The 16,488-nt window shown below is 43.8% G+C and overlaps 1 protein-coding gene across 3 annotated transcripts in view; it reads right to left on the minus strand.

Moving 5' to 3' along the window:
• Positions 1-15,362, minus strand: part of Pan3 (poly(A) specific ribonuclease subunit PAN3) — a 116,974-nt gene extending 101,612 nt beyond the window's left edge. For all 3 annotated transcript variants that reach the window (XM_051205136.1, XM_051205135.1, XM_051205134.1), the window contains exons 1-2: positions 14,715-15,362; positions 492-613 (exon numbers count right to left, since the gene is read on the minus strand). In XM_051205136.1, the coding sequence (XP_051061093.1) occupies positions 492-613; positions 14,715-15,141 (549 nt within the window). In that variant the 5' untranslated portion in view covers positions 15,142-15,362. The remainder of the gene's footprint in view (positions 1-491; positions 614-14,714) is intronic.
• Between the last annotated feature and the right edge of the window lie 1,126 nt (positions 15,363-16,488).

Raw genomic sequence — 16,488 nt, forward strand, 5'->3', positions numbered from 1 at the left:
AGTTAACTACAAAGAGGAGAGCCTATTTTGTAAAATACACAGGCAATGTTAACACGACATCACCAAGTACCATTGACTTCATAACAGCTTAAATGTACATTTAGAAACGTGCAGTAGAATCCTCCTGATAGAAAGCTCAGGAAACTGTAAGCTCAGGAAACTGTTAACAGTACTGCTAGCTGCCTGAGCAGGTTAACAAGAGGTCTGCAAATGGGGAATGACAGGTCTTGTCAAAATGAAATCAAATGCATGTATTTATCTACTTACATGTTTTTAAACTTTACTACCACCATGATGAAGCTTAATACAGACAATTCATGTGGAACAATTTCTAGCTACTCTCTGCACATTCCACTGCCATCTCTCTTCCCAAACCCTACCCTCCAACCCTACCTGACTTCCTGCATTTCACCCACCTCTCACCTCTAACATCTCCCCTCCCACCAACACAGTTTAAAAATGAAAAAAGTCTCACTCCAATACAACAATACCTGCATCAAGGGATACTTTGTTTCTACAGGGCTTCCAAATCCATTGACTCCAATAAAGCTGGTGCTGAAATAAGAATCTGTGAGACTTGTGTCAGTTAGAGCACCTCCGTCCATGCCAGGAACTGAAAAGAGAAGGAAAATAAATGCAAGTCTTTATAATTACTTAAAAGAATAAAACACCAATTATCTTCCTTTATTTCTAAATAAGTTTGAAAGTCCCATAATCTGTCACTTGTTTGTTTACCAGACCATAATCCAAAATAAAATTAACGTTTGTCTATTTTTTAAAAAAAAATTTTTTTAAATGTTGGCTACACCCTCAAGAAATGGTTTGTTTTTTGGTGTTTTTATGTTTTTTGTTTGTTTTTGTTTTGGGGGGGTGCTCATGACATTGGTCCCTTACATAGCCCTGGCTGCTGCTTCTGCTCCAGGCTGGCTTCATAGAGCTCCTCCTGCCTCTGGAATTAAAAAGCATGTGACACCACTGCCCAACTAGAAATGGTATTTTTATACTAATCACCTAATAGACACTATGCACATGAAAAAAAATAAATAAGCCATCTTGCATTTCTAGCTTTCTAGTCAAGTTTCCTTCCTTTAATTTAGCAAAGGACTGAAGACTCCTAATCACTACCTCTGGAATAATGTAAACAGAAACAAGTTTGTCAAATCCAGTTCTCCTTCACAACCAGTTTTACACTATCATAGAATCCAGAAATTGAAAACCACAGTACTGGAATACTGGGAGAGGTACAGAAGACAGTCAAACTAGCAGGCCACAGTACTGGATAAGGTATTTAGAACACTATCCTCAGGACCTAGCATGCAGGTCTTTGTACAATGCCTTATGCTTTACACCAGGAACCTCAGCTGATCCAAGCAGCCACTGAGAAATTTATCAGCCCCCACCTAAAAGAGCAAAAAAAAAAAAAAAAAAAAAAAAAAAATTCCACAAAGCTCAAAGCTCAGGAGTATGGCTCAGTAGCAGAGTGCTTACCTAGCATGCAGGAAGCCCTGAACTCTACCCCCTGCTCTGCACAAACCAAGCATGGTGGTATATGCCTATAATCTCAGAACTTCACAAGGGAGGTAGAGACTTGAGGATCAGAATTCAAAGTCACCCTCTGCTACACAGTAAATTTGAGACCAGCCTAGGATACATGATACCCTGTCTCAGGCAGGCAGGCAGGCAGGATCACTTTAAAGAAAGCTGAAAATATAATATGACTAAAATTTATTAAATAAATTTTAATGCATCCAGTGAAGAATTACCATGTACTAATTTAAAATAAGTATGTCTGATGGGCAAGATTTATTTAAACTATCCCTGGCATGTCAGGCCTGGTGTCACAGTCCTATAATCTCAACTATTTAGGAGGCTGAGGCAGTGGGATTGATTCAAGGCATACATGGAGTTACAGAGTGAGCTCAAAGACAGACTGAGCAACTCAGTGGGACTCTAGTGTCAAAACAGTATTCAAGAGTCAGGAGGCCCCTCTGGCCTACACAGTGAATTTCAGGTCAAGACTGTAGCAAGAGACAAGAAAAACAAGCAACCAAATACTAACAATAATAAGTAATTAAAATAAAACAGAGGATTGGGAACTTGACAGTAGATAACTTGCCCAGCACGAGTGAGGCATGTTCTCCAGCATGCATAAATACTCCAGAAAAACAAAACTGGACAGATTGGCAAAACGTTTACCATTACCCAAGTCTGATGCCTTGGATCATTACACTCTCCTCTCTACTTTTATACAAGTTTGAAGTTTCCCTTCTTTTAGGATGGTAGACAACACTTAGGCATGGTCTGCCAAGAGTCTTCAGGGACTAATTTGTGCAAAGCTGAAGAGCAACAATCAGAAGAGTAATAAACACTCTGTAAACCATTGGATCACATCCAAGGCAGCAGCAGTAGCAGCAGAAAGATGCTAAGAGAATTCCTCTCTCCTCAGAGCCAACTCACACCAAAACCAAGATGCCACTTCACAAAGACTGTAGCAGCATGGCAGCCAAAGACCCACTGTGCACCACGCACTCTCAGGAGCTCAGGCCAAGTATCACAAGACTATACCATGAAAGCTGACCAACAGAATACTGTGAGATTACATAGGTGGGAGGGGCTTCAGGTCAGATCTATGTATCCCTTGGAGAGCTGAAAATCCAGGGGTTGCCAAAGTCTGCAGGAGAATGTTCAGACTTCAAACTGTATACAGCATAGGACTGGGGTCAGCATGCTCCGCATGAACCCTGAAGAACTTGCCTGTGAAGCATGACCTACAGACTGGGGAAGCATCCATAATCCAGACTTCTCAAGAAGTCTCAAGAAGACTTGAGAAAGGATGGGACCACTCATACATAGCAGAGGAAGTCCAACAATCACAACAGTCAGTTTTCATAACTTATCTCCACCAAGTTCTCACCCCCTACATCATCTTCTTCATTAACACCAATGTCAACTTATCAGGCCAGCTCACTTCTGTTCTATGCTATAATCACCTTGTTCTTCACCACCTTACTCTTTCCTTTTTTTTCCTCTCCCAAGGAACATAGACTTGGTTTGCAGGGACTCTTTGGCTGAGTCTGAAACAAGATGACACTACTTGACATTATTTGAAAATCTACACCTGAACCCCTCTTCAATCTGCCTTTGGTCAACACTCTTCACCCACTCTCTTAATTTTGTCCCCTTAATTTTGCCCCTTAATTTTGTCCTATACATCTGTGTCCCTGCTCTAGCAATCAATACTAATACTAATCAATCCAATACTAATCAACAAACAGACTTAACATAAATGTTTTCTTTTCATTCACACAGTAACTAATCATGACAGTAACAGAAATCCTTAAGCTCACAGATAAGCATTAAGAGTCCAGGAATATTATACACACAGGGTGTCCCTTCAAAGGGAGGAATGTATAAACTGTTTCCCTGCCAGAAAGCTGGAAAGGGATGTAGTTAATAGCCTGGTGACCTTTGTGCTATCTGTGTGGCCCAAACCACAATGGATCCTCCATAGACACATACTATGGGCTTGTCAATCCATCTTTATGGAAGATGTCACATGTACTTTACAAGAGTTCCAATGTAGTTGTATCTTAAGCTGTACTGCACACACTAGACTGAGTTACTTTTCACCAGGAAACATTTTATCAGTTGTGCTGCCTTATCACCAGGAAATGTTTTACCAATTGTACTGTGCCTCTAATCTTCACCTTTCTCTAATAGAAAAGAGTGCAATTCTATATAGTAACAACACAGTGCCAGAGTCAAATTATTTTTAAATAGTGTATTTATCCCAAATGCTTTTCATTGCAAATAGTGTATATCAAAATTTTTAAATTTCAAATTTGGCCGGGTGTTGGTGGCGCACGCCTTTTGATCCCAGCACCTGGGAGGCAGAGGCAGGTAGATCTCTGTGAGTTCGAGGCCAGCCTGGTCTACAGAATGAGTTCCAAGACAGGTTCCAAAACAATACAGAGAAACTCTGTCTCAAAAAACAAAAAACAAATTTTTAAAAAATTAAATAAAAAAATAATAAATTTCAAATTTGGACTGGGTTAGTCATTAAGAGCACTTGTTCTTGCAGAGAAACTTGAGTGTGGTGATATACTATTTATGACCTATTAACGTTTGTCTGAGGATTCAGAAAGCAAAGCTAGCTACAAGCCATAGAGTTAGGCAATGGTAATATACAACTTTAATCCCAGCAGCCACACTAGCCTCTTCTGAACTCCTTGAGTATCAGGATGATGCATACATACAGGCAAAATACCCAAAAAATAAAAATATATCTAAAAGATATTTTTCTATTATAATTTCAATTTTCTCTTCATATTTTCCACAAGCTAATTAATAAAAGCCCCCCCTTCGTTTTTTTTCAGACGGGGTTACTCTGTATTTGCTTTGGAGCCTGTCCTGGAAGTAGCTCTGTAGAACAGGCTGGCCTCAAACTCACAGAGATCCACCTGCTTCTGCATCCAGAGAGCTGGGACTAAAGGCTTGCATTGCCAATGCCCAGCAATAGAACAGTTTTTAAACATGCCAGAATTCACATATAGAGTGCTATATGCTCACATTTACATTTCCTTGTTTTAGAATATTACAGATTAGAACAAGAAAGTGAATTCACACTTCAAGAGCAGTTATGGCAAAAGCACTAATCTAGGATACATTATCCACCCTACACAGATTATGAAAATACTAACATTTTTAAAATTAAGAACAAAACAATCCTACCTCAAGGGGTTACCAGTGCTATTTTAAATTTAAATTAAGGGTAATAAATGTTACTGACCAGATAATCAAGATCTTTCCATTCCTGCAACCCTACTTTTACAGTCAACTCTAGTAAGTAATTTGCAATCCATTTAAAATAAAGCTTTCTGTCTGCATAAAAGTCTGGTGCTGTTATGATAGAGAGTGTGGGGAACCTTGGCAGATTCCATGGCAAGTGAGGGTGACAGAGATAGAGGGACAAACACGCCAGACAGACAGAGCTTAAGTGAGTTTTATTAGAAAGAGAAAAAAGGTAAAGACACAGAGACAGAAGGAGGACGGAAGAGAAGAGGGAGACAGGAAAAGTCCTGTCTGCCCCAGGGGAACAGTGGGAAAGAGCATAAGTGGGGGAGGGCGTCCTTTTAAAGGGGTCCTTTGCAACTGCATCCACACTAGTACTCATGGAACCCTAGGCTGACCAGAGTACTGCCTGAGTGTATTCTGCCAGGTGTCAGGGGAGGCCAGCATGATGCCTGAATCCTCAAAGGTGCCATCTCTGTTATTACTCCTCTGTGAACAGCATTGTGAATGTCCCAGTAAATTCACATATTTAAGTCTCATCTGAGCATGGAGCAGTTAGGAGGTCTGGCCTGAGATGGTCAGAAACCAGGACTCTGGGAGAGCACCCACACTGAATGCCCAAGGAGCAGCTCCTTCCATAACTGTTTGGCAGTTCATTTTTGGGGACTTAAGTTCTTACTTACATTAGGCCCCAAGAGCAGGCTAAAATTCAAAACAGCTTCACTCCTGCTAACAGAAGCTCCAGACACCAAGTAAAAGTAACCTGTTAATTTTCAAGAAACTGGGATGGGAAGGAAAAAGCTGCATGTCTCAGGTAGTTGAATTTCAACAGAGGCAGTTAAGTTATATCTGTTTAAATCATTACCCCCCCCCAAAAAAAAATAACACCAAGGCATTTGATAGTAACAAACTTTTCTACTTTTCTATCACTGGTTTCTGGCTTCCACCTCATCTTTGAAATAACCAATCTGTTCTCTGTTCTTTTTGTTTCAGCTTTCTTCAGCCTATGTTTATAAACATCAAATCTCTGTACTTAGCTCATGAACCCTTCTATTTATTTTTCTCAAACAAGTGTTACCCCAATTCTAGAGCTAATAATAAAGTCAATTAAATGTTAAACCAAGTAGGGCTGGAGAGACGGTTCTGTAGTTGGAGCACACCACCTGCTCTTCCAGAGGACCTGGGTTCAATTCTCAGCACCCACATGACAGCTCACATCTGTCTGTAACTCCAGTTCCAGGACAGACCCAACACACTCACACAGACATACATATATATGCAGTCAAAACACTAATGCACATAAAATAAAAATAAATTCAACAAAAATGTTAAACCAAGTTATTTTAACTTTGCCCTCATACATTCTATTCCACCAGGGAAAGAGCCACATCATTTTGAAGCAGAAAGCACTCCTCACCAGAAAATGGACCTATTGACAATTGAACACCTCAGTCTCCAGAGTTATGAGTAAAAAACTTCTGTTTCTTACATATTACTTGATCTCAAACATTTTGTTGTAGCTGCATAAAAATACTAAGAGAATTAGTGCTCAGAAATGGGGTGTCGATCATATCACCAAAGGCCTAAAAGTATGGAATTCAGAACTGAGTAATAAACACAGGCTGAACCATACATAAGAGGTGGTTCTGGTGAGGTGGAGAGCTACATACAACCAGAACCTGGATCTTTTTACAGATACTTAAGAGGTCACGGTCAGAATGTGGGTAAAAATATGAACAGAAGGCTGGTCACATGGCTCAGCAAGTTAGGAGTACTTGCTACTCTAGCAGAGGACTCAACTTTGGTTCCCACCACCCATGTCACCAGCAGTGACTCTGGCTCCAAGGGAATCCAACACACAATACCCACACAGACACGTGGATAAAAAGAACAGACTATTCGCTGAGGTCTTAAGAAGGAAATGTGAAACAGTGTAGAAATGGGGAGACAAAGACCATCCTTATAAAGTGACAAAAATGGACACAGCTGTGGTCCCAGCACCCAGATGGAGGGCTGAAGTGGGAAGCCAACCTATCCTCATAGTAAGACTTTGTCTCAAAAAGCCATATAAAAGACAAAACCTGAATGAACTAGGTCTGTGTCCTAGTGTTTTCTCAACTTTTAAGTAACGAACTGCAGTGTTTGATGGAATGCAAACTCTTGGCAGAATGTTGAAGATGACAGATGATTTATTTTAACTGCTCACAGGAGAATGTTTGGAGACAATCTTAAGATGGCATTTATAATCAAAAGGGAGAATTTAGAAAAAGAAAACTTTGCACCTGACAGGTTGAGAGAATATCAAGCAACCTTCAGTGTAATCAGTGTTTGCTGGAAGAATGAAAGGCCTTGAGGGCATTCTGGTTATCTCCAAGTCTGCCACTTCTACCACATGCCCAGACTGTCATGGCCTTGATTACAACTCTTTCAGGGGAGAAACCCAGAGATAACCAGGACCTAAGCTCTCCTTGCCCAGGGCCACCTCAAGTCTCTGCCCCACTAAATTCTTGTGCAGTGTCCCTTGGCTATAACTCCATCATGGCTACCACTACTAAAGGAACAGTAAACCTTGGCAGCATCTGTATTGTGCTTACTATAGGAGTATTTGAGTTTAGCAGTTACAGAGGCATTGGCAAGGACCTACATTTCAAAGGACATTTGGAAAACCCTAGCTGGAACATTTAAAAAAAAAATATTCTGCTAATGTAAAATACTAAGAGTCAAAAACTCAAATGCCCACATATAAGTCACTGGTTAGGTAGGGAATAGGGCAAAATGGAAAGGCTTACCCCATCAAGGAGCAGCCTGAATCCTACACAGGTTAACACTGCATACTCCACTCTATTTCACATAAAAAGAATTGTTTTCCCATAAGCCAAGGCCACCACTGTTTTTGAAAAATACAGCATTAAAAACCAGCCTCAGGATTCTCAACCCAGTACTCTTAATTCCTAATACCAAAACGAGGCATCCCGGTAAGGTGACACAGCTCCTCTCATTTTATCATCTTGCACTTTGGCTCACTGAACTACTTGAGAAGATACGAGCTGAAGAAACAGTTTAATCAGTTAAGTACCAGCTACACAGGCATGAAAACAATGAGAAAGGCAGGAGGGTGATGGGAGATGTTATTCTGTATATGTTTCTCATACTGGTTAATAAATAAAGCACTGTTGGCCAATGAGAAAGGCAGGAGGGTGATGGGAGATGTTATTCTGTATATGTTTCTCATACTGGTTAATGAATAAAGCACTGTTGGCCAATGAGAAAGGCAGGAGGGTGATGGGAGATGTTATTCGTATATGTTTCTTATACTGGTTAATAAATAAAGCACTGTTGGCCAATAGGAAAGGAAGATAGGAGGGACTAGGAGACAAGGAGGAAAAAGGAAGTAGGGAGGAGGAGTCAAGATGGAGAGCCTGGAGAGAACAGAACCGCCATTTCTCCTCTCTCGGTAAGACCACGTGGAAATACATAGAAATGGGTTAATAATTAAGGCAGAGCTAGCCGATAAGAAACTAGCAACTGGCCAACAGGATTATATCAAATACAGAGTCTCTGTGCATTATTTGGGGCTGGCGGCATGGCGGCAGGTCAAGACCAGGCGGCGGGCAGAAAAACCCATACACGTTACAAATGGCACCCACGTGGCTAATAAGAACTTACACTTAAAATTTAACAAAAGCTTAAAAAATGGTTTTAAACCTTTTTAAACAAAAGAACAGAGATATGTATGTGTGAGTGCATGCCTGTTTGTGTGCGTGTGCACACACGTTCCTGGGCACAGAATCTCTGGACCTACGGAGGGTGGTAGGTACAAACACAAATAACTGGATGTACAAAGGAAGGAAATACAGATGTAAAATGGGAAGTTGACACTAGTCAAGCTGGTGGCACGATGCAATGATCCCAGACCTAAGGAGGTTGGCGCAAAATGAAGAACAGTCTGAGCTCCAGTAGGAGTCTCTACATCAAAAGAATTAATAAAAATAAATAACTCAGTAATTGTGGCAACTTAAGCTAAGCTTTATCATGTGCCACACCAGGCCTATCAGCTCCCACACAAGTCTCCTAACTACTCCAAAAAAGTGCTACTGCTGCCTGGTTTGTCCTGGCTACTCAGCTCCACCTGCAGCACTAATTAATACCTGCTTCCTAGATGAGAAACACTGGGTTTAGACACTCTGACCACGGTTACACAGCTAGTAAGGAAGCAGTTTGCCAAACATCTTATTCCAAAGCCTTCACTGTTAACCAAATCAGTGAACTGAAAAAGAATTATGTTTTTATAAAATAAACAGATCTTCTGGATTTCAAATAAAAAGCATACAAAACAAGCACTGACATATTTTGGCTACTGAAGTTTGAGTAACCTCTAGAGTAAAGCCATCATGAAAATCTAGCCACTTGTAAATATAATCACACCAATTATCAATTCATAGCTGGGCGGTGGTGGCACATGCCTTTAATCCTGGAAGCAAGGAGTTCAAGGCTTATCTACAAAGTGAATTCCACAACAGCCAAAGCTGTTACAGAGAAACCCTATCTTTAAAAAGCAAAACAAAACAAAAAATATTCAATTCATTTGAACACAAACCACATCTAAGCCTTACAAAAATCAACTCTAACAGAAATGACTATGAAATGCAAGAGCATTTAAATTACCTCCTAATAACAACCTTGACTTTAAGAACATACTTATTATCCCACTGCCAGGTCAGCAGAACTGGAGTGGAGAGCTTTCCAAAACTAATAAATAAAAAAATAAATAAATAAATAAATAAATGCTACTTCAGCTTATTATACTAAAGCCTTCCTGGGTCACCCTTGCAATGCCTGCAAAGTAATGGCAGAATTTCCCCCCACACTAGTTAACAAAATATTCTGCTAACGTGAAATACTAAAGCAAAAGTCAAAAGTCAAAAACTCAAATGCCCACATATAAATCCCTGGTTAGGTAGGGAGTAGGGCAAAATGGAAAGTTTTACCCCATCAAGGAACCTGAGCCTATACAGGTTAGCTTGCACTTAAAAAAGAGATCTGTATTTCTCTCATATCTTCTCATGATGCCATTATTAACTAATTTGAAGCCAACACACATAGATTTAAAAAAAAGTATACCATACATTCTAGCCACCAGAATAGACACAATTATCACAGGTAATGCCAAACTCCAAATATTTAATGACCAAAATTAATAAACTTCTAAAGGGAAAAAGCTGACTGTTTACTGAAGTTGAATATACAAACACACAATATTGTATCTACTAATTCTGCCCCTAGTTAACTGAGCAAGACACTCTCCAAATATACCGAGCATTCTTTTTATAATTTGATTTTGATATTTATGTATGTGTCTATGTCTATGTGTACATGTGTATACAAGATGCCAGCAGAGACCTTGGATATGGGAGTTCCAGATGGTTGGAAGCTTCAGGACATGGGTGCTGGAAACTGAACTCTAGTCTTCAGGAAGATCAAGTGCTTGCTCCTACATACTGAGCATTTCTCCAGTCCACATATATAATTTTTTCTTGATAGAAAAATTAAACAATTGGCCAGGCAGTGGTAGCAAAGGCCTTTAAATCCCAGCACTGGGGGACAGAGGCAGGCGGATCTCTGTGAGTTGTAGAACAGCCTGATCTACAGAAAGTTCCAGTATAGCCTGGGCTGTTACAGAAACCCTGGTTGGGGGGGGGGGGGGAATCCAAGTGTCCACTAACAGTAAAATTAGAAAGCAAATGATACATTTATAGACTGTAACATTATTCAAAAATGAGCTGAAAAGGCTCTTACTACACAAAAGCAAATAGCTTCTCATCCTGTTACTGTGTCAAAACTTGGCCTTCTGTCCCTGCCAGAAAAAAAGTTAAAACAGAACAATGAACTAGGCTGTCTGGCAGAAGTTTCTACAGGAAATACAAAGGAACTGCATGACTACCTTTAACTGCATACAAAAAGCAGAAAGCAGACAGAATCTGCAATTAAAAGAGAAGCTAAGCAGAAAGATTTAGGAAATCTACAGTTTCACCACATGAAAGAATGAAGCGAGACATTAAGAGTGTAAGGGAGAATGTAACCAAACAGCAGAGTCAGGCTAGAGCCAGAGGGCTCTAAGAACTTCACCTTTCAACTCTGTGCAGCTGTACCAGCAGCTACTCCACTAACAAACACTGGTCAGAGACACTTCCTTAGGCTATGGGCAGCAGGTTAATAATACTGAGACACTCAGTTAAGCACTGAGAATAAGCCACTGTTGAGTACTCTGAACTGGATATATCTGAAACGCACACAGTCACACTCACACCAGCCACCCCCCCCCCAAGGCCCTTGGAACATTAGGAAAGAGGCAGGAAGAATACTGTTGAAACTGTCTTCTGGACATGATACAGCCATGGAACTCAAGAACTCATTACCTGCACAGGATGTAACCTGTCCACATTCCTGCATGGATTGGGGAAGAGCTCATGAGGCCCCACCCCTAGCCCAGGAGTAGTTAATGGCTACTGGGGAACAGAAGTCATTTTTCTTCAGAGATGTTGCTATTTAGGTAAATTGCCCATGCTCCAGTAATAATCCCACACCCATGCTTATAAAAACCACCCCATTTTAACTCAGTGGGTTTTTGTGTGTGTGTGTGGTTTTTTTTTTGTTTTGTTTTTTTTTTTTTTTCCGAGACAGGGTATCTCTGTATAGCCCTGGATATCCTGGAACATACTCTCTACTTAGGCTGGCCTCCAAGAGGAAGATGCATCAGGAATCATCTTTCCATTCCCCCCCACACACACCTGATTTACATGTGGCTATGGATTTGCACTTTTGTTTTTATTTTGTTTTTTTTTTTTTTCTCATGACAGGGTTTCTCTGTATTACAGCTCTGGCTGTCCTGGAACTCACTTTGTAGAACAGGCTGGCCTTGAATTCAGAGAAATGCAGGATTCTTGCATGTCCCTGGGCTGGGATTAAAGATGTATGTGTGCCACCACTGCCTGGCTTGATTCTTTTTTTTTTTTTTTTTTTTTTCTTTTTCTTTTTAAATTCCTTCTGAGTCATCTTTTCAGACCCTGAAATTCCTTTCTTTGTAAACTGTTCAATCTAATTTTATATTATAGCAACACAAAAGAGACTATGATTCTAGTTTTAAACAGATACTTCAATTAAAAGTCTAAAAGCATATGCACACACAAACATACAGTTCTATGGAGACCAGAAAAAATACTGATGGAGGAACATGAAGTCCAACAGAGAGCAGTCTTGCTATGATCTATGACCTCTTATTGACAAGTCACTGTACTATCTTACATTCAAAAATTCCCTTGAAGAATGTTCTAATACCAATCAGTAACTAAGAGAATTCAGATGTTTCATAAAGGCAATATTTGGAATGTGTTGTCTGTTTTAATTTCCTTAATTAGTGAGTGGGTGAAGTCTATCTCAAGAGTTTGAGATGCTGGGCAGTGGTGGCACACACCTTTAATGCCAGCACTTGGGAAGCAGAGGCAGTCTGCTTTGTGAGTTCAAGAGCAGCCTGCTCTAGAATGAGTGCAAGGCAGGCTACAAAGTCACTGAGAAACCTTGTTTCAAAAAAACCAAAAAGTAAAAATAAAATACAAAGTTTAAGAGCCAGGTGGTGGTGGCACATGCTTTAATCCCAGCACTGAGGAGGCAGAGGCATGCAGATTACTCTGGGTTCGAGGCCAGCCTGGTCTACAAAGTGAGTTCCAGGACAGCCAGGGTTGTAATATAGAGAAACCCTGTCTTGAAAAACAAAACACAAAGCCAGCACTCGGAGGCAGAGACAGTGGGATCTTTGTGAATTCCAGGCCAGCCTGGTCTAAAGAGCTAGTTCCAGGGCAGGCTCCAAAGCAATACAGAGTAACCCTGTGTCAAAGAAAAAAAGAAAGAAAAGAAAAACAAAAACAAAAAACCTGCAACCCTATAATCCCAACACTTGGTAGGTGGAGGAGGCAGGAGGATCAGAAATTATAGGTCATCTTTGTCACATAGGAGATAACTTGTTTGGTGACAAGAAGCCAAAAGGAAAGGACAGGTAAGAAAGCTACAGAGAAACTGTCTCAAAAAAAAAAAAGTTTGACAAACAGACTGGACGACTAAAAAGTATATAAAGTCTGAACAGCCACTAATTAATTCAAGCCTACCAAGAAAGAGGACAGTGGCCAATCATGTTAAAGAAATGTCACAGGGCCAGACTGATGGAGCAGGGCCCAGTCTATTAAAGGAAGTGCCACCCCTGGGCAGGTAGGCCTGAGCTTAAGAAAAATAGTTGAGCAAGCCAGAGAAGAAGCCAGTAAATAGCCTTCCTCCTTGGTCTGTTTCCATTCCTACCTCCAGGGTCGTGCTTGTGCCTGGCTCCCCTAAGCAATGTCATAAAACCTCCCTCCTCCCCCCAAGTTGCTTTGGTTATGGTGTTTTAATACCACTACATAAAACAAATCATCCTGTCCTTTTACGTTTCCTTACCCATCAAATATTATCTTTAATTAACTGGAGCCACAACTTCATTTCCTAAATTTACCTTGAAAAAAACTCCTACTGGGCATGATGGCACACCTGTAGGTAATCCCAGCCCATGTGCCTGAGGCAGCAGGATCTCCAGTTCAGACCAGACTGAGCTACAGAGGGAAACCCTGTCTGAAAAAAACAAACAGGGAAGAGGAGGAGGGAAAGCTGTCAACCCTCACCACCTCAGTTCCAGCTCCAGGATCCACACAGTAAGAAGAGAAAAATGACCCCCCCCCAAACTGTCCTCTGACCTCTATAACCATGCTATCTATGGTGGGCACACACACATACACAAAATATCTACATTTATTAGCATATAAGCTTCGGTAAACACAGACAAGCCCAAAATTCAAAAAGAAACAAGCTTTTAAAAATAAATCATCCCAGTAAGCGCTAAACCATTGCCAGGTTGTTCAGAGTCAAGCCATTGCTGTGAAGTTCAAGTCAACCTGTCTACCTCAAGATCCAAAACATGAGGAAATCAGGCCACCTACTCTAATGTTCAAGGGTAACATTCCACACACATTTACAGTTTTAGCGAACTCCGCTGAACTAAAAAGCTATACACACACAGCCCTAAGTTACTCCTCTCATGAAAGCTTGTGTAGTGCGAGAGCTTGTGTAGTGTGTGTAGAGGCACAATGCCCAGTTCACTCAACAGAATGTTACGGAAAAGACAAAAATCGCGGCAGACAACCAGTTCAGTTTATTCGAGCTTTACAGAAAACTACCAGAGTGCAAGTCCTCGGAAATTCCTAGTCCAAGCGCTCCATAAAACTTGTGCACACTGAAAAGAAGAGGAGAGAGAGAAGCAAAGCTGCTCTCCCTACACCACCCCGCCCCTTCGGCATCCTTAGAAAGCTTTTCCAGCCGGGAAAGCCTTGCTCCCAAAAAGCCTTCTACAAACTTTTCGCGTCCTCTCCAGCAAAGCTAATGGGCCTTAAGCCCGCCCCTCCCCTCCCGCCTCCTATCCAATACACACCCACTGGTGAGCCTCAACTGCAGGAGGACAGCACTCCACACGGGCACGCACTAACACATGTGCTCACAAACCCGGCCCCTTTCCACACATACAAACCCGGAAACGACACCCCTTTCCTCACACTCCGCAGCCCATCCCCCCCCTCCCCGGCTCCCAGCACCCGCTCCCAGAGCCCCCACCCCCACCCCGGGACACCACTTCCATCCACCCACGCTCCCGGGAAAGCCGCCTCTCCCAGCTCTGGGGCTCGCCCAGGGCGGCGGGGAGAGGAAGCAGGAAGAAGGAAGGAGGAAGGAGGGCTACGCAGAGCCTAGGCCTCTCGGGCCGCCCCGAGGTGAGAGGGGAAGCTGGCGGCCTCAGGCCTCCTCCCCGCGCTCGGCCCGCCCGTACCGCACCTCCGCCCCCGGGCCTCACTCACTCGCCAGCCGCGGTCCATCGAGGCCTCCGCCGCCCGCTGCCGCCGCCGCCGCCCCCGGGACGCCCAGCTCCGGCTTCTTAGGCCCCGCGGGCGGCCCGGCTCCCCCGCCCGGGAGCGCTCCGGGAGGAAAGCCGGCCCCCGACGCGGCCGCCAGCGCCAGCGGGACGCTGTTGCTATGGAGGCCGAGCCCCGGGGCCGCGCCGGAGGCCGGGTCCTCGTGCAGGAACTGACACTCCTCCCCGTAGAAGCACGTCTTGTCCTTGGCGTAGTAGCGGCAGTACTTGAGCTTCACGCCCGCAGCCGGCCCGCCGGGGACGCCCCCGACGCCCGACGAGGCCGCGACCGCGACCGCCACGGCCGCCGCCAGCGAGGACGACGACGGGGAGGCGGCGGCCGAGGGGGGCGGGAGGCCGCCGCCACTGTTCATGGCCACGCCGCAGCCGCGTCCCCCGCCGCCGCCACCATAGACGAGGGCGGGAAGGAGCCGCCGCCGGAGCCGGATGGAAGCCGGGCGGGCGGGTTGGGCCCGCTGAGGGAGCCGGAGCCGCCCGGGGAGGGGGAGGGGCGGGCGGCCAGTGGGGATTCTCCCTCTCCGCTGTCCTTAAAGGGGCCGCGCGGGATGCCGCGGTGGGCGCGCGGCCGGGGCTGTGGGGGACCCTGAGGCGGCGGCGGCCGACGGGAAGGCACGGCGGAGGGGCCCGGTTTGTTTTTAAACTCTGCCTCCACTCGTCGTCTTACGCTCCCGTTCCTCCCGAGTTGTTTATTCCATTTTCCTCTTCCTGAGACGGCCGCCGCCTCTGCGCGTGCGCACGCCGAGCGGGGGCTTGTGGGTAAAGGCCTGGCCGGGGCGGCAGGCGTGGCCCCCCGGGGGCATCCGCGAGCTGCCCGGGAGGCGGTTGGTCCTGCCGAAGTCTCTTCGTGCTCTTCCACTCGTCGCGGGTCGGGTGCTGAAGTTTCACGTGGCAGGATGCCCTCCTGAGAGTGTCCTCCTTGAAGCCAGATGGTTGCGAGTTTTGAAGTGAAAAGACAAAATTGACAGCCGGTCACTGGGCCTTTGAGGGGGACGTGGCCCAGCCTCGCTTCCCGGAGAGGAGGGAAGTTTTCCTCCCGCTTGCCACGTTTCCTCTCCCTCTTCCCTGTTCCCCACCACCCCCTCGATCTTTTTTTATCCTTCCCCTCGAAGGTGATGGAACTCCTGGCCAGATAGCCTTAACTTCTGGGCTCTTTGTCAAAAAATGGAGCCAGAACCGTTGATGTCAACACACCCCCTGCTTACAGCAGCACCTGTTTCCTCTGTTTGGACAGCCCTCCTAGATTTTTTTCTTGAAAAATACGGTGCCACCTGGGACGATGCTGCCTAGGCAGCACGGGAAGACCCATTCCAAACGAGCTAGAATGCTTTTCTACTCTGCATGCGAAATTCACTGTTTAAAGTTTTTCCCTCATTAGTTTCCAATTTTCTCCATTCCTTTTTTTTTTTTTTTTAAAGGGGAGAGGCGCTTAAAACGTTTTGAAGAACAGCAATGAAGTGAAAATTGATTTTAACGTTTTAGTTTATTTTCTCTGCAAGATTTTCTCAAAAGATAAATCCGTGCTCTGAAAAGGACGGGTGTGGGCGGTATTTAAGGAGTTGTAGCATCCTGGCAAAGTCACAGAAGCGTGGATATAAACAAAAGTACCGCTGCAGAAAGGGTGAGATGCATGCTATAGGTCATAATCTGATAAACCCAGTGATGCTGCCTAGCTAAATTCTAAACTGATGTCTTTCCGTGTG

Source organism: Phodopus roborovskii, unplaced genomic scaffold (genome assembly GCF_943737965.1).
Source record: "Phodopus roborovskii unplaced genomic scaffold, PHOROB, whole genome shotgun sequence".
Classification (NCBI taxonomy): Eukaryota; Metazoa; Chordata; class Mammalia; order Rodentia; family Cricetidae; genus Phodopus; species Phodopus roborovskii.